A 21,365-nucleotide genomic window follows, 5' to 3' on the forward strand; every position below is an offset into this window, starting at 1 on the left:
CAGTCAAGTAGGTGGGGATAGATGGGAGAGGAGCGGGAACACCACTAGAAGGGGCCAGAGTACATATGGTCTTGGGACCCAGAACAAAGAAGGAGTGTGGATTTTATGTGATGCTCATCACAGATTTCTGAGTAGGAAAGCGATATACAGAGTTTTAAAGAAAGATGAATGTGGCAGCTTTAAAATATGTCCATAAATTTCTCCAACAGACACACCTCTCTTTAAAGGGGGAAGCCTGATGTCCCTCCCCTTGACGGTGGGCTGGACTCAGTGCCATACTTGTAACAAATGGCAGAGGTGTGTGATTTCCCGGGCTTGGCTGCCTCTACCTTGCTCAGGGTGCACGGTTTTCTGCCCAAGTTTGTGTGTTTCCAAGCTGTCTGTCTGGATTCCTCTTCTCCCAACGCTCACTCGAGACTCCTGCACACCCTGCAGCCTGCACTCCTCTGTCCTCTGCTGTGCCCCAGGCCCTGCCTCAGCCAGAGCCCTTGCTGTGCTTCTCACGGCTCTTGTCAACCCTTGTCCCTCGTCTGTCTCGTGCTCTACTGTGCGTTGGCATCGTGAATGAAATCTGTCCTGCGATCTTGACCCCATGGCTGGCTTTCTGCTGGTCTTGACCTCTCGTTTTTGACGCATGCCTGGCCCCCCAGGCTTCTTACCCACCAGGTGCCCCCAGCTCACTCCTCGGGCTGTTTTCTTTACCTCTTGGCCCACCAGTGCTGCTGAACTAGCAACAGCGTTAGCTCTACCCAGGGATGTCCAGACACCCGCTCGTCACGACCTTGTTCAAGCAGGCGAATCTTAGCTTTGTATTGTTCTCTTCTCCAAATCAGAAAGGGTGTCTTTAAAAAATTTTCACTTTTGGACTAATGCAAAGTCCAAAAGTCTCTTAGCTCGAAAACAGCTGAGTCACTCTGCAGTTATCTATGTAATACACTAGTGTGTACTATTTGAGTATTTGTTACAATGCGTACTATTTAAAGTACTTACATGCCTTTTTTGATTTCATCCTCACAACCACACCCATGGTGATAGTAAATAGTAATTTTCCCATTTTAGGACTAAGGAATGAATCAACTTTTTAATAAGAGCCTGGGTGGCTCAGTCGGTTAAGTGTCTGCCTTCAGCTCAGGTCATGATCTCGGGGTCCTGGGATCGAGTACTGTGTTGGGCTCCTTGCTCAGTGGGGAGTCTGCTTCTCCCTTTCTCCACTCATGCTCTCTCTGTGTCTCTCTCAAATAAATAAATAAATAAATAAAATCTTTAAAAAGAGTCTTATTATCGGCCAACCCCTCTGACATTTTTTTCCCTTGATTTAAAAATAACTACTAAATGGAGCACCTGGGTAGCTCATTGGGTTGAGCAACCGACTCTTGATTCTGGCTCAGGTCAGGATCTCAGGGTTGTGGGATCAAGCCCCACGTTGAGCTCGGCACTGGGCATGGAGTCTGCTGGAGATTCTCTCCCTCTGCCCCACACCCCCTCATGCAAGTGCGTGCGTTCTCTCTCTCTCAATTCATAAATAAATAAATAAAATCTTAAAAAAATAAAAAATATAAAAATAACTACTTAAATATTCAATAGTTGTGCTATGGACTGAATTGTGTCTCTGAAGAATTCATATGTTGAAGCCTTACCCCCTAATGGGACCGTATTTGGAGAGGGCCTCTGAGGAGGTAATGGAGGTTAAATGGAGTTTATACAGTGGGACCCTGATAAATAAGATTCGTGTCCTTATTGGACACCCGAGTGAACACACAGGGAAATGGTAGCCACCTATAAGGCAGGAAGAGAGGCCTTGCTGGAAACCCACCACCCGGGCACCCTGAGCTTGGACTTCCAGCTTCTAGAATTATGAGGATGTAGATGTCTGCTGTTTGAGCTACCCAGGCTATGGTATTTTGTTGTGGCAGCCTGAACTATGACAAGTTGTAACCTTCAATAATGAGTAATTTTGAGCATTTCGAAAGAAAAGTGACTCTCTGGGATAAAGTTTGGTTCTGTTTTCCTAATTTGTAACAGTCCTATGATATCATCGCTCTTAGACGGGAACCACATTTTTCTTAGGGTTGGACTTCGGATGAGTTTGCTTCCAAAGCACTCTGGTTTCCAATAGTTACTTTATTCCCCAGCCCTGCTACAGGGAAACGGGGTAACCAATTGTATAATGATTACTTAACAACTGAAAGTGTCCCACACCTTCTCCTCTTGTCTAATCCACTTTTCACGAAAAGCAACAAGTAAGGGATAATCCTTTTCCCTACAATTGAGCAGCTAGTTAATGATGTCCTTGGTAGTGGAGGTTCTTGGAAGGGGGAAGAATGTGCATGTGTGTGTGTGTGTGTGGGGGGTGTGTGTGGTAAGTGCAGGGGTCTTCAAGGGCCAAGACCATTGAGACCCTCACAAGTTCCGTCATGTCTTGCAACGTCTCATTCAAGCCCCACTTCTTGAGCTTGGGTGGCTTCCTAACCCTTGAATTTCTACAAATTTTTTTTTTTTAAGTTTTTTATTTTTAAAGATTTTTATTTATTTATTTGACAGAGAGAGAGATAGCGAGAGCAGGAACACAAGCAGGGGGAGTGGGAGAGGGAGAAGCAGGCTTCCTGCCGAGCAGGGAGCCCGATGTGGGACTCGATCCCAGGACCCTGGGATCATGACCTGAGCTGAAGGCAGACGCTTAACGACTGAACCACCCAGGCGCCCGAATTTCTACAAATTTGATTACCTGTACTATTTCTATTTCAAGTAACACTTCCAAACTTATGTGGCTATGTAATCATGTCCTGAAGCTATGTGTCTTGTCTCCTAGACAGATGCTAACCAACAAAATTATCCATAGAGTTGGGGTGAAGTGGGTGGAGGGGTGGCAGCCACGGATGAGAAATAATACCCATTAAAAATCCCCATGTGGCTCTGTGCTGATCACAGTAGGCAATTAATTAATAATTAATGGAGGGACACTTACTCCGTGGACCTCGACGGCTCGTCATGCTCAGGGGGCGAGTGTCAGAATCTTCCGGCACAGGCCCCTGCTGGTTGAAGTGGAGATTTTCAGGCACCATTTCCTCGGGGCCAGTGGTGGGCAGCTGTGGGCAGAGGGTTAGAGGTTGTTACTCCCAGGGCTTCGGTTGACTCAGATTCTATCTGGGGATGAGGTGGGTCACTCAGCGAGGGGACAGACCTTAATACTATTCAGGTCTAGATATCCGTGACCTGTCACCTGCGTCAGAAAAGGGGTGCTAGCCCTGAGTTTGTCTAAGAGGGTCCTTGTGAAATTACCGAGGCATCCCCAAATAAAATAAATATTTCCACTATTTTTACATATAAGGTGCACAGCTCTGCAGAAATTGGGTGGAAAAGGGAAGCGGGAAAGTCATGGCCAAACTATGTGATCCTGACTCCAAATCATCTGGAAACAGCTGCCAAAGTGTCCCTGGATAATTCAGGGCAAAGAATAGCCTCCAGTTTCTTCCCCTGCTCCCCGGGGAGGGGAAGCTGGTGAGCAGAGGTGGCAGTGGAGGCCAAGGCTGAGCGACGGCCTTTGGGGCCAGAAAAAGGCTTGCCTCTGAACTCAGATGAACTGTGGGACTTTGGGCAGCAAGTTACTTAACTGCCTAGCTTCCTCCCTTCTCCGTCTGTAAAAGACGGGAGGTGAAAATAGCCCATTCACAGAGAGGCTTGCTGCTTCGTATCAGGCCAGGTGCGAAGCGCGGACGTTGTGATTTAAATGAACGGCCTGGGCTGGATTTGAGGCACTGACTTAAAAACAAACAAAAAAACCCACTCCCCCAAATTCCATTCTGAAGTGCCGCTGGGGTTAAGAAACAGTTCTCTGGATTTCTTGCAACGCCCCCCAAACTGCTCCTGCTCTGTGGTCTGCAGTCTGGGCTCCCTCATGGGTTAGATGCCGGAGACGGTGCCTGGTATTAAGCTCTCCTCCCCATCCCTGCCTCTTTCTCCTTTCCTGTCCGGGTGCACCCTCTCCCCAGCCTGTCACCTCTGCTCGCTGTGCCTGTGGCCCTTGAGCTAAGGACTTGCACTCTTTCTGTTGGTGCTGGGCCCCCTGCCCTGGCTGCAGAGCATGGCGGGGGGCCGGGGGGGGGGGGCCTCTAGGAAGGGGTTAAAGCTCCCTGCGTGGCCACGTGGCCAGCAGCGCCTCCCACGCCCTGGCCCTCCCCTGGGCTGCTCCGTACCAGCTGCAGGAGACGCAGAGGCCTCCCCTCGGCCAGCTTGTCCCAGCCGGAGTGTGCTGGGTAGGGGTGGAGGGTGGGGGTGGAGAGAGGGGTCTTCTCCCTGACTTCAGCTCCCCCGGTGCCTTCCCCACCTCCCCACCTCCCGGCCACCCTCTCCAGGCATCCCTATCACGTGGCCCTGGCTCAAAATGGCGCTGTCTCCCTTCCCTGCCTTGCTGGCATCTCCATTATTCCAAGCAAATTGCCTCTCGGCAAGATCTTCCCTGCCTCCCCTTCTCCGACAACAGGGGCTCCTGAACGTGGGAATTTATTTACCTTGAGAAGGCTGGTCTTGCAAGGGGGATGGATGCTCCCAGCCAAGGAGGGTCACTCCAGTGGAGGAGAGCTGGGGGGTGGGGGGGTGGGCCTCTGATTTAGACCGAAGCTGAATTTGGGTTTTGAAATTGGAGAAAGGGGGAGTTCCCCATGATTAGTAGTCCTGCACTGCCATCTATCGCCAGCCTCAGTTCATGGCCTTTGAGGACAACAGTCAAGAGACTCCGCCTTCCCTCTTGTCTGGACTTCTCTCAGGAGATGGGAGGAACCTCAGAAGGAAAACGCCCAGGGTATTGACCAGGACCTCCTCGTGGGGGTCACCTGTGAGGCCCCACACAGGTCCTATACCCCGCACCTTCCAGCCGCATCCCTGCCTTTTCCAGGGGGCACCCCCAGGAGGAGGTGTGGTCCCTGGCAGGTGGGAGCACCTTGGATCGGCCCGATGCACAGACACGTGGTCCCTAGCCCCACCTACCTGTTTCTTCCTTTTTTGTCTTGCAACCTTTGGGGTCTTCTTCTGTCTTCCCACACCTGCGTCCTCATCATTTTCAATGAACTCCTTTGAAAAAATGCAAAGGGATGAGTCATCACTCGGTCTGTGTGTCAGTTGGGAAACAAAGCCCAGTAAGAGAGGAAGAGGGGTGCACTTTAGGTATTAACATTAAAATGGCCATCTTGCCCCCTCCCTGAAAGTTGAGTGTGAGAGAAGGGATAGTAGCCCCGGTCTGAGCAGCCACCAGCATCTACCTACTCTTCTCAGAATAAGCATGGTCTCGAAAATTTCTATCCAAATGGAAACGTCGTAAATGAGGTGACGTTGGAGCCTCCACTGGCCCAGATCCTTGTTTGTGCATAAGACATCCACTGTGCTTCCGGGGAGACTCCCTGGCCTCAAAACGCATGATCTAATGACGGTCAAGGACAAGTGAATCTGCCAGGACAGCCGGTGTGTCCAGACGGAGGGCCCCAGCAGAGGATGACATCAGAATCAGATGGGGTTTCAAGGGCCGGGCTCCTCTGCACCTCCAGCCTCAGTCTGAAGTCCAGAATAATAAAGATACATGTTCAATCGCCATGAGGTTTCAATTTAAAGAAAATGTTTGCGGGTCTTTTTGAAAACAGAGAAATTCTTTCACAGTGCAAACTTTGTTTTCTTTTTCCGTATTACACTTTCTAAAGTTTTAGTCATAAAATGTTAGAGCTGAATGCTCTGGAGTGTTCAAGTTTTAACTTCTCCAATTCTAGAATTTTATAAACGGGGGCAGAGGCACCTCTGGGTGTAAATGAGGTTGCAAGGTAAACCCGGACCCTGTCCCTGTTACACTGAATTCATTAGAAAGGTGTTCAAAATGAAACTGGGATTTTTTAAGCAAAGATTTTATTTATTTATTTGATAGAGAGAAGGAGAGAGCACAAGCAGGGGGAGCAGTAGAGGAAGAGGGAGAAGCAGGTTCCCCGCTGAGCAGGGAGCCCGATGCGGGGCTCCATCCCAGGACCCTGGGATCATGACCTGAGGCAGACGCTTAACCAGCTGAGCCACCCAGGCGCCCCTTTTTATTCTGATACTGAAGTAAACTTGGAACACAAAGAATGGATTTTAATGCTATGATTTAAGATTTCAAAGAAACGTCATGCACGTTGCTGAGCCAGCCTCCAACTGCCCATCCCTGCCCTTGGTTGTACAGCTTAGAGATGGCAAGAACTTTGGTTAGCGGAGGGAACTGGTCCCAACCAGGGAATGTGCAGAGTTGGGCTTGTCTTTTGTCCAAGGGACCTGATCTCCCCGACTCACCCTCTGGGTGCGAGCCCCATTCTTACCGGGGCCTCATGGTTCAGGGCCACCAGGTAGGGGGTGTTCTTATCTTAGGAGCTGGCCAACTTAGATTATAGGATGTTGATAAGACTGAGGTGTGCAAATGTGGCCCTTAATCCATGTTTAAGTTCTCACTGGCTTAGAATAGACTTGTGAGAAATCTGGGGTTTTTTTGTTTTTGCTTTCCAATAATATTTTGATTCTCTACCAGTGGAAAACTGTCTAGTAGTAGACCGCAAATTAGGTAGGATGTAAACTCCATGAAGGCACAGGGTTTTGTTTGCTGCTGTATCCCCAGGGACCAGAGGCACAATAAATGTTTGTTGCGTAAATGCATAAGCAGATGTAGATTTATGTGGTTTGTCAGTATTGGGTATCTTGTGGGTTAGCTGCGTAATGTGTTCCTTCTGGCTTCAGAAGTCCTCAATAGAAAACAGCCTATCTTCTCCATTTCTGCCTCTGTGGTCTCAAGTCAGTGGGCCCTGGAGCCAGGAGAGAAGCTAGGCTTGAGAGCAGTAGCTTCTCCTCTGTTCAGAGGTCTACGGTCTCCCAACAGGAGATGGTCTTCCTTCTCAGTTCTAGATCGTGTTTAATGATGTTTTGTACACGATGGGTTGGAAATTGCAGGACTCCTTGAGACAGAGGATTTTATTAGTGGTTATAATCTATGATTATTACCTTCACTCTGACTTTCTCTACTAATCAATGTGCTTCAGCAGAGCTAACTCAGCAGCAGGTGGTAACTCAAGACCGCTGTGTGTTGGAATTCATGAAATGGTGACCAAGCAGCTTCAGAGCATTCACAGAGAGGTGCGCCCCTGGAGAGCCTGCCAGGATGCATTTCCTACACATCAGCCCCCGTCCCCACCGCGTGCCTGACAGCACGCTCTGGGTGCACCAGGTGTGCAAAAATGCTTGTTGCTGACCTAACGTCCTCACTCAGAAACACGTGTGACATGCGTCTTTGCACATACAAACACACCTTTAGGGGAACATCTAAGCAGCCTCTTACCTCTGTAATTATTTTTACTTTTTCTTCCTTGGGATTCATTTTAGCTGCGATGGCTGCTCCTGGACAGGGGGAAAAACACAAAAAACCAAGAAGTCAGACCTTTGAAAATCAGTGAAACATCTTTCTTACTATCCATGAATATGAAGCTGACCTTGATGGTTAGTGAAGTGTGGGAGCTGAGTAGATGTTTCCTTCCCAAGGAATATGTGCTTGCAGGCCTAGATTGGTGGAAATGAGTCCCAGAGGAAAAGGAAGGATGCCAGACCCTTCTGACCCCATGAGCCCAGCAATGAGCCCAGCCTTGAACCTGGCGCCACTGTGCAGCAGGTGGGAGTGAGAAAGAGTTCTGCCCTTGAAGTCAGAGGACCCTGGTGGGCATCCAATTCATAGCTTCTCCTCTCCCCTCAAACCTCCACCTTCCCACCCCTTCCTCACTCTCTCCCCTTGGCCTTGGTTCTCATTTCACTGAACAGAGAGACGACACCAGAGGGGGCTCCCCCCACCCCCTGCCCCTTTCCCACTCTACTTTGCTTCCACTCACTACTGTGCCCATCCCTGCTCCCATCTAGGCTGGGACCTCAGCCTGTGTACCTGGCCCCATCACATACCCTCCTCTGGGACCTTGAGCTGACAATTTCCCCCTTTCCTCTGGATAATCACTTCTTCCTGCTGTATTGGTTCATTTCCCTCTCTGAACAAAGTACTTCAATTGGCCCCCTCTTTTTTATTTATTTTTTAAAAGATTTTATTTATTTATTTGAGAGAGAGAGAAAGAGAGTGCGTGAGCACGAGTTGCGGGAGGGGCAGAGGGAGAGGGAGAAGCAGACTCCCCACTGAGCAGGGAGCCCATTGCGGAGCCTGATCCCAGGACCCTGAGATCATGACCCGAGCTGAAGGCAGACACTTAACCAACTGAGCTACCCAGGCGCCCCTGGCCCCTTCTTTATAGGGCTTTCTCTGGACTTCACTTCTCTTCTAGCTAGTGCTCAATTTTTCAACCTTCTACAGGAAAGCTTCTCAAACCCTCTTTCTGAATCGGTTTGATGGGCTGAGCACTCCGTCAAACTGCTCTTGTCGAGGTCTCCAGTGATCCTGCTTCGTCACATCTAATGATAGATCCTCAGCGCTCATCTTATTTGACCCTCAGAAGCATTTTTCTGCTTTTTTCTTGAAAGAGCTTCTTCACTTGACTCTGGGAGGTGTTCTTTCTTGGCATTCCTCCTCCCCTGTCTCAGGCTCCGAGGCTGCTCTGATCTGCCTGCACCTCCCCGATTACCACATGGGGGCTCCCGCTTTGCCCATACTCATCTCATGGTGGTCTTACCCTGCCTTTGGCTTTCAAAGCTGCCTGTCCACTGCTGCTCCCCACACTTACACCCTGGGCCCACACACCTCCCTAGAGCTCCAGACTCAAATATCTGGATGCCTGATGGATACCCTCACTTGGCCTAACATGCCCCAGATGAAGCTCCATGTCATCACCCCCGAATCTGCTTGTGCTGCAACCTTCCTTGTTCCCATAGACAGAACTCATTTGTCTTAGGCCAGAAACCTTGGAGTCCTTGACTCCTCTGTGACTCTCATATGACACACTACATGCAATCCACAGAAATCTTGTCAGCTGTGCTTTCAAATTATATTGAGAATCCAACCTCCTCTAAGCACCTCAATCCACCTCCAAGCCCTCCACTATCATCACCCTGGTCAGGCACCCTTGTCTCCCACATGAACTCTTGTAAGACCCTCCTAACTTCTCTGTTTCCCACTTGGCTCACCTACAGTTTGTTCTTTGAAGAGTGTGAATTGTTTAAAATTCCAGTGCAGTCATGTCCTTCCTCCACTCAAAATCCAACGACTTCCTTTTTTTCAACAGAGTAAAATCCCAAACCCTTTCAATTGCCTACATGGCTCTACATGATCTGCACTCGAATCCTCTGGCCTCAGGGCCTTTGCATTTGCTGTTCCCTCTGTCTAGAACTCTCTTGCCCAAGATAACTGCACAGCTCTCTGTCTCTTTTAATTCCTTCAGGACCCTACAGAGACCCTTCAGAGAAGTCTTCCTAGAACACTCATAATACAATGATAACCTGCTTCCTTCACCCTCCTGGAACTCCCTGACTTATAAGGATTTCTTTCTCCATAGTATTTATCACCTCTCTACATATTTATTTGTTATTGTTTGCCCGTTCCCATTAGAATATAAGCTACAAGAGGGCAGGGACATTTGTTTATTGTTTACCCCCAGAGTCTAAGAGTATGGCACACAGCAGACATTCAATAAATGAGTTTCAAACGAATGACTGCCTCACTATTTATTGACTGTGTCTCCTGTGGGCACCTTCTGAAGCCCCTTTAAATCTTCATTCTCCTCTCAGGGCTGCCGTGAAGATCAAATGGGAGGACACAGGGAGAACAGCTGTGGCTGATGAATCATAAGCCCTTCCTAATATCCTGGGATCTGAATCTCAGCTGGACCCTGTCATTTAAGCAGCTCATCTGAGGTGTTCAAGGTTGCCCTGACCCTAAAGGGGAATTAGCATATTCCAGGGACACAAAGCATCTGAAAATCTGTGGTCTCCCCTCCAGACCTCCTTACAGCCTCCCAGAAATGGCGGAAGGAAACTGATCACAGCAGCTCAGAAAATAAAAGGACAGAGGAGGTGATCCAGACAGAATGAAGGGCAGAGAATAAGAACAAAATGCCAACGGACGTGAAAGCTCTCTAGTGAACAACTCCGGCAATTATGAGCTGGAAAAAAAAAGAACTGTGACGTATTTTAGGAAAGAAAGATTCTTTCTCAATAAATTAAAAAAAAAGTTAGATATGAAAGAAACAGATGTAAAAATGAAAAATGTAACAGAGTTGATTTTTTTCTCCTCATCCTTTCCTGATCATTACCTTTGAATGAGTTTCTCAGGAAATCAAATGACATCAAGTTTTATTTTTTCGTGAGTGTGGTTCCTAAGAAAAGATAAATCAATACTGCCCGACTTTAAGATGCAGCTTGTCATCACCAAATGCATTGAGCACTTGTTAATGCATTCCTATTGGAATCATCAAAATAAGAGCCATGATTTACTGCAGACTCACTTTGTGCTATCTCTAGATGTATTATAGCCCCAGACCTTACGACAGCTCTGTTGTACATGCCTCAGTTCCCATGGGAGGGACCGAGGCTTCCTCTGAGGTTAGCCTCTGGCAGGTTACACGATTTGTCCAAGGTTATAGTGATTAAATGTCACATTTGGAATGCGACCCCAAGACTTGCTGGTCCCACAGTCCTCCCCATGTCACTCTACCTCTCTGTCCCACTGTTTATTCCTGCTTTTGTAATGATGTTAGTGACTAGTCTATGCTAGTCCACTATCCTGGAAATATGTACGATTGAAAATTGCAGAGTATTGCCCCAGTGAGAAAGGGCTTTGGCTACTTTAGGTCAATGATTTATTTAACTTAGTGCAGAAACCCAAAGACATTTTTCTAGGGAAGTACTGATACTTTCATCCAAACAAATGGACCGTCTCTGAGGGTCACAAGTGGATCAGAGTCATAACTGGAGGACCCTGTGACAAATTCTACAGGATGTAGGGAAAAGAATGAAGGTATATGACATGGGATGCACTGCATCTCACCTTGGGCTGCTTAAAGACTAACACAGTATGAGCGTCCTATTCCAAAACAGTGCGAACATGGGTGTATAGAAATACTGAGACCTTTGTAAAACATTATCTAAACCTGGGTTCCCATTCCAGCTCTATTTATCAGCTGTGTGATCTCGGGGCAATATGTTCACGTCTCTGAGATACATTTCTTCGCCTGTACACTTGTGATGATAATTCTTACCTCCAAGAGTGATGATTCTAGAAGGGCCAGATGATAGAGTGGGTGGGTAAAACGCCTAGCATGGACCAGGCTCTCGAGATGGGTAAGTGTTATCATTAAGAAAAGGTGATGTTATAGAGGGAAAGTAGAAGAAAGGAGTGGGGTTGGAAAAAGAGCTTAGAGGACAGAAGGGGAATCCTAAGAAAGATCAGAGGCGACATTCAAGCCCCCCATTACCATCTTTGGTTCCCATTTACAACCTCCTGGCTCTAAAACATGAGGTCTTCACTTTCCTTCCCCCCAGCTGGGCCCAGAGCAGTTTCCCTTCTCTCTGGTGTTTCTGGCTGTGACATCTGTCACCCCATTGATCGCCGGGGTTGATTCGGCTGATCTGGCTGGCTAGGCGGGTGTCCCCTTCCTCCCTCACCGCTCCATGTGCGTCCCTCCCGAAGCTGCGCGCTCGTCGAAGAGGACGACCTTCCCTGATAGAGGAGGACCGTTCTTCGGTCAAGGGTATACGAGTAGCTGTGCTCCCCGACTAGAACCTCCAAACAAGCTCTCTGCTGCTTCTGAAACACCCCCCACCCCAGCCCCACATGCCCATGGGCATTTCCTCTCTGTGTACTGTGCTTAGCATGTTCTGTCCTAGCTTGTTAGGGTTGGAGCCCGGAACCCTGGCAGGTGCCACACAGACCCCTTCTAAGTTCATTATCTAATTCTACAAGGTAGTCCAGCCGCAGCTTCCCTTTGTATGAGGTTAGTGACATAGAGCTTTATAGAATCATTTAGTCAGACATAAAGCACATTGCCCTGGAAGAGTACGTATAAAAGCCATACTTGAGCTGTGCTCTGTGGTCTATGCCCCGTGCATTTACATGATGAACTAAGGGCTCTCAGGCCCTCCCTAGGAGTAGTTCACTGTGCTTCGAGCATGTTCGACTCTTTTATAAATATCTGATGGTGCTTAGCTCCTTGTACTGTTAGCATCTGTTTATAGGTCTGTCTTCCAAGTAAACTCAGAGCTTCTGACTGGTCTAATGCATTTCTGTACACTCTGAACTTTAGCACTTCAGTGCATTGTTCATGCTCGATAAATGTTGGAGTGAACAGCTCTTTAAATGTGCTCTAGGAGATAGACATAGAGAGATATTTCATTCTGGAACTGAATTTGTTTGCAGAAGAGGTTATATGAAAATCCAATAACAGACGTGTCTTTCCCATGAGACTTTATTAGCTTTCCATAGCACCTCTCTTCAGCGAAGGCAAACTAGCAGTATAAATAACTGCCAGAAGATTTTCTTGTGATTTTTTGAAGTGGTGATCCTCTTCCCTTTGTCTGTAATGGCTCTCTGACTATTGCCAAACAGAAGTGCTAGTTTGCAATAACTAGCACTTCACCCCTTGAACCAATTCGAACCGAAAGGCTCAGAAATGCAACATGCAGCAAATGTTTCTGGGACACCGGAATGCAACAGGACGGCACGAAAATCCCAGAAAGGAAGCAGAGCGACCATCTGGGAGGAATTCCACCCAGGGGCAGTGATGAGCCAGACTTCCATTTCCTGCAAACCAGACACCAGACGGCCGCTCAAGTCAAAGCAGCCCCAGTAATGCTCTATGATTCAATTCCAGAAAGTAAAACGAAAATCACAGTGATGAGAACCCCTACACTTACAATTCATTAAATCCCCTCAGGGTGACGGAGGGGAGAGGCTGAACCCCAAGCGCGGGTCACTGGAGGCAGGATACCCTGGCTGCAGCCCTTTCCCGGTAAGAACGGATTACCTTACGGCACTTTACAAAGCACTTTGCAGATTCCGCTTTCTGGCATGAAAGTAAAAGTGGAGAGAGACGAGTCCTACTGTTGAATCTTCTAAAAGAATCCAAAGGGAGAGGCTGAACGTTGGGGCGGCGCTGGGCTGCTCCCCGGGAGGCTGTAGCCATCTGGGAGCAAAACACCCGCTTAGCAACGCGTTCCTAAGGGAGGTCACTCGGTGGCTTCATTTTTTTTTTTTCTTTTAAAGTGACAGGTTACTTCCAGTAGTGGAGTATAAACGTCCTGGGTGAGTAGAGGAGCACAGCCGGCTGGAGAAGGACAAAGAGGAATCAGCCTGGGGCAGCTGATCAGAAATTAGGTGAAGCTTTAGGAGCCATGCCCTCCCTCCTGTCATCAGGGTCGCTGGGCATTTCTGGTAAAAGAAGGCGATGTTCAGAGGCGTGCGGTTTAGAATCATGCAAGGTCACCATTACAGGGCCGGGTGTCTGGCTTATCTGCAGAAAGATTCTGTGGCGATGCTAACAGGCATCAGTGAGTGTGGCACCCGAGTGTTTTCCAGTTAAATGTGGAGCTGAATGTAAAGGGTTAATCTTTGTTTATTCTCTGAATCCTGCTGGAATCGCTGAAAGAGAGTATAAATGGTATGGCTCAAAAAAAGCAAAGGTAATGGGAGAAGAGGCAAAGCAGATGGAAGAGTAATGGAATGAAGAGACCAAGGAAACCCACACTCCAAGCTCTCTGGTGTGTGTGTGTGTGTGTAAGTGTATCCACGTGTGTCCTTGCCTGTGTATGTGTGTGTGGGTGGGAGGAGGCAGGAAGGCATAAGAATGTGGAAATGAGCCCATCCATTCTGCAGGATTCTGGAGAGGATTTGGCTCAGTACTGTGATGGGTTGAATTGTGTCCCTCCAAAAAAAGGTATGTTGGAGTCCTAACCTGCAGGACCTCAGGATGTGACCTTATTTGGAGAGAGGATCTAGATAGAGGCAATCAACTTAAAAAGAGGTCAGTAGGGTGGACCCTAATCCAATCTGACTGTGTCCTTATAAAAAGGGAAAATTTGGGGACAGAGAAAGACACACACACAGGGAAGGTGATGTGAAGATCCAGGGAGAACAGCATTTACAAGCCAAGGAAGGCCTGAAGCTACCAGAAGCTGGGAGAGAGGCCTGGAACAGATTCTCCCTCACAGCCCTCAGAGGAAACAAATCCTGCCCAAACTGGATTTTCTTTCTAATATTATATTATATTATATTATATTATATTATATTATATTATATTATTTTACTTTATTTCTTAACATCTGATTTCTTACCTCTTGTTTTCACAATTGTGAGACAATACATTTCTCACCATGTATGTGGTACTTTATTATGGCCTCCCCAGGAAATGAATATAGTCAGATATCAAGGCAAGTGGGGGCTGAAAATTCAAGAAGATGTGAAAGGCTCTATATAGAGGGGCTAGATCCTCAGGACCCTCCCTTACCCCTGGCAGCCTGAGAAATATGACCATCTTTCTTACTCCCCTTTTTTGTACTCCCCCCCCCCCACCCCAGAGGAAATTGGAGGCTTGGAGGCTACTTCTCTAGGGAAGTTGAGCCAGAGACATGCTGCTCTCAAGTTCCCAGGTACAGCAGAGGGTGGGTGTGCCTCAGGGCTGAAAAGTAGGGAAGGAAATGGAGAGGAGTGCAGGGCTCTTTCCTTCTCACAGAACTGAAGGAACCAGACATATACCTTTGCCTCTCCCTGTCCCGCCTACACCAGCACCAAATTGGAAAACATGGAAAATTATTTTCTGGAGAAACAGAATGGTCACAAAGAACAGAATCCAGATGTTGACATTTTTGGATCTTCCAGTGAAAAACTAGCATATTGCCCTTACAAAAAAGCATTACAGAGAAAATGAAGGGATCTCAGGTTAAGAAATTCCACATTAAAAAAAAAGATTTATTTATTTATTTATTTAAAGTATTTTTATTTATTTTTGCGAGAGAGAGTGAGAGAGAACGAGTATGGGGGAGTAGCAGAGGGAGAGAGAGAAGCAGGCTCCCCGATGAGCAGGGAACCAGATGTGGGACTTGATTCCAGGACCCTGGGATCATGACCTGAGCTGAAGGCAGATGCTTAACTGACTGAGCCACCCAGGTGCCCAAGATTTATTTATTTTAGAGAAAGAGTGTGTGGAGGGGCTGGAGGAGAGGCAGAGGGAGAGGGAGAGGGGAAGCATATTCCTTGCTGAGCAAGGAGCCCAAGCATGATGTGGGGCTCTGTCTCATGACCCTGAGATCACAACCTGAACTGCAACCAAGAGTTGGACGCCCAACCAATTGAGCCACCCAGGTGCCCCAAGAAATTCCACATTTGTAGTTATAGAAAGAGAGAACCAAGAAAATGAAAAGGTAGAATTTATCAAAGAAATAATATAATAAAAACTTTCAGAGGTGAAAGAATACATCTTTAAATTAAAATAGACTATTAGGGCACCTGGGTGGTTCAGTTGGTGGAGTATTCGACTCTTGATCTCAGGATCATGAGTTCAAGCCCTGCATTGGGCATGGAGCCTACTTGAAAGAAATAATAAAAAAAAAACCCCTATCTATTAATAGTCTGGTACAAGGAGACAATACCAAAATAAGTCTCAGTTTGTGCTTTGCTTGTGGTGGGAAAAATATTCTCCAGAGAATTCATAACCATTGGCTTACACTATGCTGTTTGCCTTATTTATATTTCTTATACTGTTTAGGATCCCCTAAGTGACAAATTTTAAAAGGTGGCCTCAGGCTCCTACACCCGGGGTGCAGGCAAGAGCGCATACAAAACTTTTCTGGAGGATTACACCTTCAAGTAGTTAGTTCAGGACAGCTGTGGATAAACCTTGCTGAAGATGAGCTCACAATCCAAAATTAGCCAACACAGCAGGAAATATTCAAGAGTCCAAGACAACCAGAGGACACAATTAGATATGCAAGAACTTCTGATAATACAATAATTAGATGGAGAATATTAAAAAACAATGATCATAAAAGAACTTGAAGGCTTTGAAAACATGAAAGAAGAGTGAGATACTATCAAGCAGATGAGGCAAATGTGAAAAGGAATCAGCTAGAGCTTTTAAAAGTGATTAATAAAGTCATGATTTTTAAAAAAGATTTTATTTATTTGAGTGAGTGAGAGAGAGAGAGAGCAGGAGGAGGAGCAGAGGGGGAGGGAGGGGAAATAATCTCAAGCAGATTCTGCACTGAATGTGGAGCCCAACTTGGGGTTCGATCTCACAACCCTGAGATCATGACCTGAGCCAAAACTAAGAGTCGGATGCTTAACTGACTGAGCCACCCAGTCACTCGTCATGATTTTTTTTTTTAAAGTGAAGGATGGGTCAAACTCCCTGTGACAGAGCTGGAAAGAGAATTAATGATGTAAAAGAGAGATTTAGAAAGTTAAAGTGTGGTGTGAGAGAGGGAAAATAGAGTGGATGGGGGACAAGGAGGAGCACTGAGGAGGTGAGCCCCAGGAGGAGAGCACGGGAGGGTGGAGGTGAGTGCCAGATCCGAAGTGAGGGATCTTGGTCAACTTCCTTAACTTTTCCAGGTATCAGTTTCCTCATCCGTAAAATGAAGTTAATAGTAGTAACTGTTCCAGTGGGTTGTTGTGAGAATTACTAAGTTAATAATTGCCAAGTCCTGGTGTACAGTAAATGCTGTAGGTCTTATTAAATGCAAAAAAAAAAAAAAAAAAAAAAAAGAAATGTGGACGTTGTCTTAGTTAGCTCTGTGCTTTAACATAATACTGTAGGCTGGGTGGCTGAAACAATAGAGATTTATTTTCTCACAATCCGTAGGCTGGGAAGTCCAAGATCAAGGTGCCAGTGCATTAATTTCTGTTGAGAGCTCTCTTCCTGGCTTGTAGATGGGCACCTTCTTGCTGTGTCTTCACACAGCCTTTCCTTGGTGGATTCAGATGGAGAGAGAGAACTCTCTTCCTTCTTCTTATAAGGCCATTGATCCTATTGGATTACGACTTCACTCATCTGAACCCTTTTAACCTTAATGACCTCCCCAGATCCCTATCTCCAAATAGTCACACTGAGGGTTAGGGCACCTACATGTGAGTTTTGGTGGTGGGGGGGACACAGTTTAATCTATAGCAGATGCTTGTTGTACAAGATCATCTATTTGAAGTGATCAACTGTACAAGAGATAGGATCTGTTCACCACCCTTGTGCTAATTAACCTTCTGATTATGACTTCTCTGATATTTTAATATTTAGCTAAATGAAACCAGTTCCTAAGAATTATATATGTCAGAATGTTCTGAAGTTATTAAAAAGCATAATTCAAAAACATCATTTTTTTTTTTACAAAATTTCTTATGCAAGCAAAATAAATGAATCTAGCAGATTTGTTTTAAATCAAAATGCAAAAATCTTATTCTTTTGGGTTCTGAGCTGGCTAGAGTTTTTAGTCAAGAACAAGTGTTGAATCACATCATAAGCTTTTATTGCTGTATCTTTTGAGATAATCAAATATGATTTTTCTTCTTTCATTTTTTAATGTGGTGAATTACATTAACAGGCTTTTTAATGCCAAACTTTTCTTGCATTTCTGGGATATACTAAACTTGGTCAAGATAATTAAAAAAATAATTCTTGGATTTAGTTACCAATATTTGGATTTTTTTTTTAATAATTTTTTTTATTTATTCATTTGAGACAGAGAGAGAGAGAGCAGGAGCAGTGGGGAGAGGCAGAGGAAGAGGGAGAAGCAGACTCCCTGCTGAGCAGGGAGCCCGATGTGGGGCTTGATCCCAGGACCCTGGGATCATGACCTGAGCTGAAGGCAGACGCTTAACCATCTGAGCCACCCAGGCGCCCCCAATATTTGGATTTTTAAAAATATTTTATTTATTTATTTGACAGAGAGAGACACAGCGAGAGCAGGTACACAAGCAGGGGGAGAGGGAGAGGGAGAAGCAGGCCTCCCGTGGAGCAGGGAGCCCGATGTGGGGGTCGATCCCAGGACCCTGGGATCATGACCTGAGCCGAAGGCAGACGCTCAACCAGCTGAGCCACCCAGGTACCCCTATTTGGATTATTTTTTTTTTTGCCTTCGTGTTCGTCAGTGAAATTGTAAAATTGTTTTTCCTTTCTTGTATTGTTCTTGTTTTATTTTAGTATAAAGGATATTTGAATCTCAAGCAAAGCAGACTCATCTCTCTCTGTGTCCCTCTTTCTTTCTCTCCCTGTGTCCCTCTTTCTTTCTCTCCCTCTGCCTCTCTGTCTTTGTCTTTGTATCTGTTTCTGTCTCATACACACACACACACACACACACACACACACACACACACGCACACATGATCCGTTCTGTAAACTTGTCTATAGAACAGTTTGGATCTGGAGAGATTATTGTATTAAAATACATATAACATAAAATTTGTTGTTTTAGTCATTTTGCCCAGTTATATTCAGATATACTTAACAAATAAAATTGCATTAGTTTTAGGCGTGCAACATAGTGATTTGATATTTGTATATATTGCAAAATGATTGCCACAATAAGTCCAGTTAACATCCACCATCTCACACAGTTACAATTTTTTTCTTGCAATGAGAATTTTTAAGATCTGCTCTCTTAGTAGTTTTCAAATATATATTTTAGCCATTTTAAGTGTATAATTCAGAGGCATTAGTTATATTCACAGCATTGTGCAACCATCATTCCTATCTCTTTCCAAAACTTTTTCATCACCCCAGAATAGAAACTCTGTATCCATTAACTCTATATTTCTCCCTCTGGTAACCTAATCCAGCCCTTGGCAACCTCTAATCCCCCCTCTCTGTCTTTATAAATTTGCCTATTCTAGTTATTTCATATAAAAGGAATCATACAACAACTGTCATTTTGTGTTTGGCTTAATTCACTTAGCATAATGTTTTCAAGGTTTATCTATGTTGTAGCAGATGTCAGGACATCACATCTTTTTAAAGCTGAATAATAATCCATTGTATAGATACACCACATTTAACTTATGCATCTATCTGCTGATGAGCACTTGGGTTGTTTCCATCATCTAGTTAGTGTGCATAATGTTGCAATGAACAGTCACATACAAGTGTCTGAGTCCATTTTCAATTCATTTAGGTAGATACCAAAGAGTGGAATTGTTGGGTCATGTGATAATTCTTTATTTATCTTTTTAAGGAACTGCCACTGTTTTCCACAGTGCCTGACTCATTTTATGGTCCATCGGTCATGCACAATTTTTGCACATCTTTGCCAACACTTGTTATTTTCCACTTTTTTGATGATAGTCATTCCAAGTAGGTGTGAAGTGGTGTCATACTGTGGTTTTAATTCACATTTCCTTATGAGTAGTGATGTTGAGCTCTGTAATTCATTGAGCTTATTGGCTAACTGTATATCTTCTTTGGAGAATAATGTATTTGTGGAGGGTAGGGGGTTGGTTGTAGCTCAATTTGTGACTCATGATTCTATTTCTTTGATGCTTATAAGCCCATTCAAGTTTTAACTTTCTTCTTTCAGTTTTAGTATTGTATATTTTTAGGAAATTTTTCTTTTCTTTGTTTTAAAATTAATTAGCATAAGGATTTTCAAAATATTCCTTATTATTTTTAAGCTCTGCCATACATGTAGTTATATCTTTTTTTATTATTTCAAATAATAAACATCCTGTGCTCTATGTTGGTATGCCTCTGTGGTTGTTTTAAAACAAAACCTCCAAGTTCTTTGACATTCCTCCCATTGAGAATTGGAGTTTATTTTCCTTCTCCTTGTATCTCAGTGGACTTATCATGTCATTGACAATCAGGTCTTGTGCAAGTGATACTGACTTGCTGGCTGATTTCTGAGGCTGCGTCACAAAAGATGATGTGGTTTCTATGTTGTTTGCTAGAACTTTTATGCTTAGCATCTTGAGCTGCCATATGAGTCTGACTACTCTGAGGCCACCACACTGTGAAGGAGCCAGGCAACATGGAAAGGCCAGGGGCACACACTCTGGTCATCGAGTCATCCTGGCCAAGGCCCCAGACATGTGTGTTAGAAGCCTTTAGATGTTTCCAGCCCCTAGACGTTGAGTCACCTTTAGGGTTCGACTCTTCTCAACTGAGGGATCAGATATTGTGGGGTAGAGATTAGTGAATCAGCTGTGCTCTGTTCAAATTGCTGACTTTCAGAATCCATGTGCATAATAAAATGATTGTTTTAAGCCACTGATTTGGGGTCATTTGTTATGCAGCAGTAGTAACGGTAGCAGTCACATCTTTAAATGGACGAAGAAATGAATGAATGAACAAATGAAATATCATTATTTTTGTACATAGAACTCTGAAGCATATAATTTTTACCTGTATACCTAAGAAAAAATAGGCAACTGTATTCAATACCTTAAAGGGTATGCCACTAAAGCCTGGTGACTGGAACCCTCTTTGGGAGATTTGGACACTGGAATAAACATGGAAAAATCATAGAACCTGAGATGAGACTATCATGCTATATTCTCTTTGGAGGAAACTGCCATGGCCCATTATTTAGGTCAATGAATAGTTAAAATATGCTTTTCAAACCTGAACAGGTGGAACACAAGTTCGGGTTTAGACGAATGTGTCATTAGCACTCAGTTCTTGGAATTTTATAATTATTAAAAAAATTTTTATTGTTATGTTAATAACCATACATTACATCATTAGTTTTTGATGTAGTGTTCCATGATTCGTTGTTTGTGCATAACACCCAGTGCTCCATGCAGAACGTGCCCTCTTCAATACCCATCACCAGGCTAACCCATCCTCCCACCCCCCTCCCCTCTAGAACCCTCAGTTTGTTTTTCAGAGTCCATCGTCTCTCATGGTTCGTCTCTCCCTCCGATTTCCCCTCTTCATTCTTCCCCTCCTGCTATCTTCTTTGTCTTCTTCTTCTTTTTTTCCCTTAACATATATTGCATTATTTGTTTCAGAGGTACAAATCTGTGATTCAACAGTCTTGCACAATTCACAGCGCTCACCATAGCACATACCCTCCCCAATGTCTATCACCCAGCCACCCCATCCCTCCCACCCCACCCCCCACTCTAGCAACCCTCAGTTTGTTTCCTGAGATTAAGAAATCCTCATATCAGTGAGGTCATATGATACATGTCTTTCTCTGATTGACTTATTTCTCTCAGCCTAACACTCTCCAGTTCCATCCACGTTGTTGCAAATGGCAAGATCTCATTCCTTTTGATGGCTGCATAATATTCCATTGTATATATATACCACATCTTCTTTATCCATTCATCTGTCGATGGACATCTTGGCTCTTTCCACAGTTTGGCTATTGTGGACATTGCTGCTATAAACTTTGGGGTGCACGTACCCCTTTGGATCCCTACATGGAATTTTATAATATTTTTGATGGTAGCTGGTACTTTCTCC

General features: G+C 45.1%; 1 protein-coding gene across 1 annotated transcript in view; it reads right to left on the minus strand.

Annotated features, from left to right (window-relative positions):
* CC2D2A (coiled-coil and C2 domain containing 2A) overlaps positions 1-7,372 on the minus strand; it is a 132,059-nt gene extending 124,687 nt beyond the window's left edge. Inside the window, exons 1-3 of the mRNA XM_044912779.1 lie at positions 7,334-7,372; positions 4,984-5,067; positions 2,966-3,086 (exon numbers count right to left, since the gene is read on the minus strand). Of these exons, the coding sequence (XP_044768714.1) occupies positions 2,966-3,086; positions 4,984-5,067; positions 7,334-7,372 (244 nt within the window). The remainder of the gene's footprint in view (positions 1-2,965; positions 3,087-4,983; positions 5,068-7,333) is intronic.
* Between the last annotated feature and the right edge of the window lie 13,993 nt (positions 7,373-21,365).

The sequence above is a fragment of the Neomonachus schauinslandi genome, chromosome 2 (genome assembly GCF_002201575.2).
Source record: "Neomonachus schauinslandi chromosome 2, ASM220157v2, whole genome shotgun sequence".
NCBI classification, from domain to species: domain Eukaryota; kingdom Metazoa; phylum Chordata; class Mammalia; order Carnivora; family Phocidae; genus Neomonachus; species Neomonachus schauinslandi.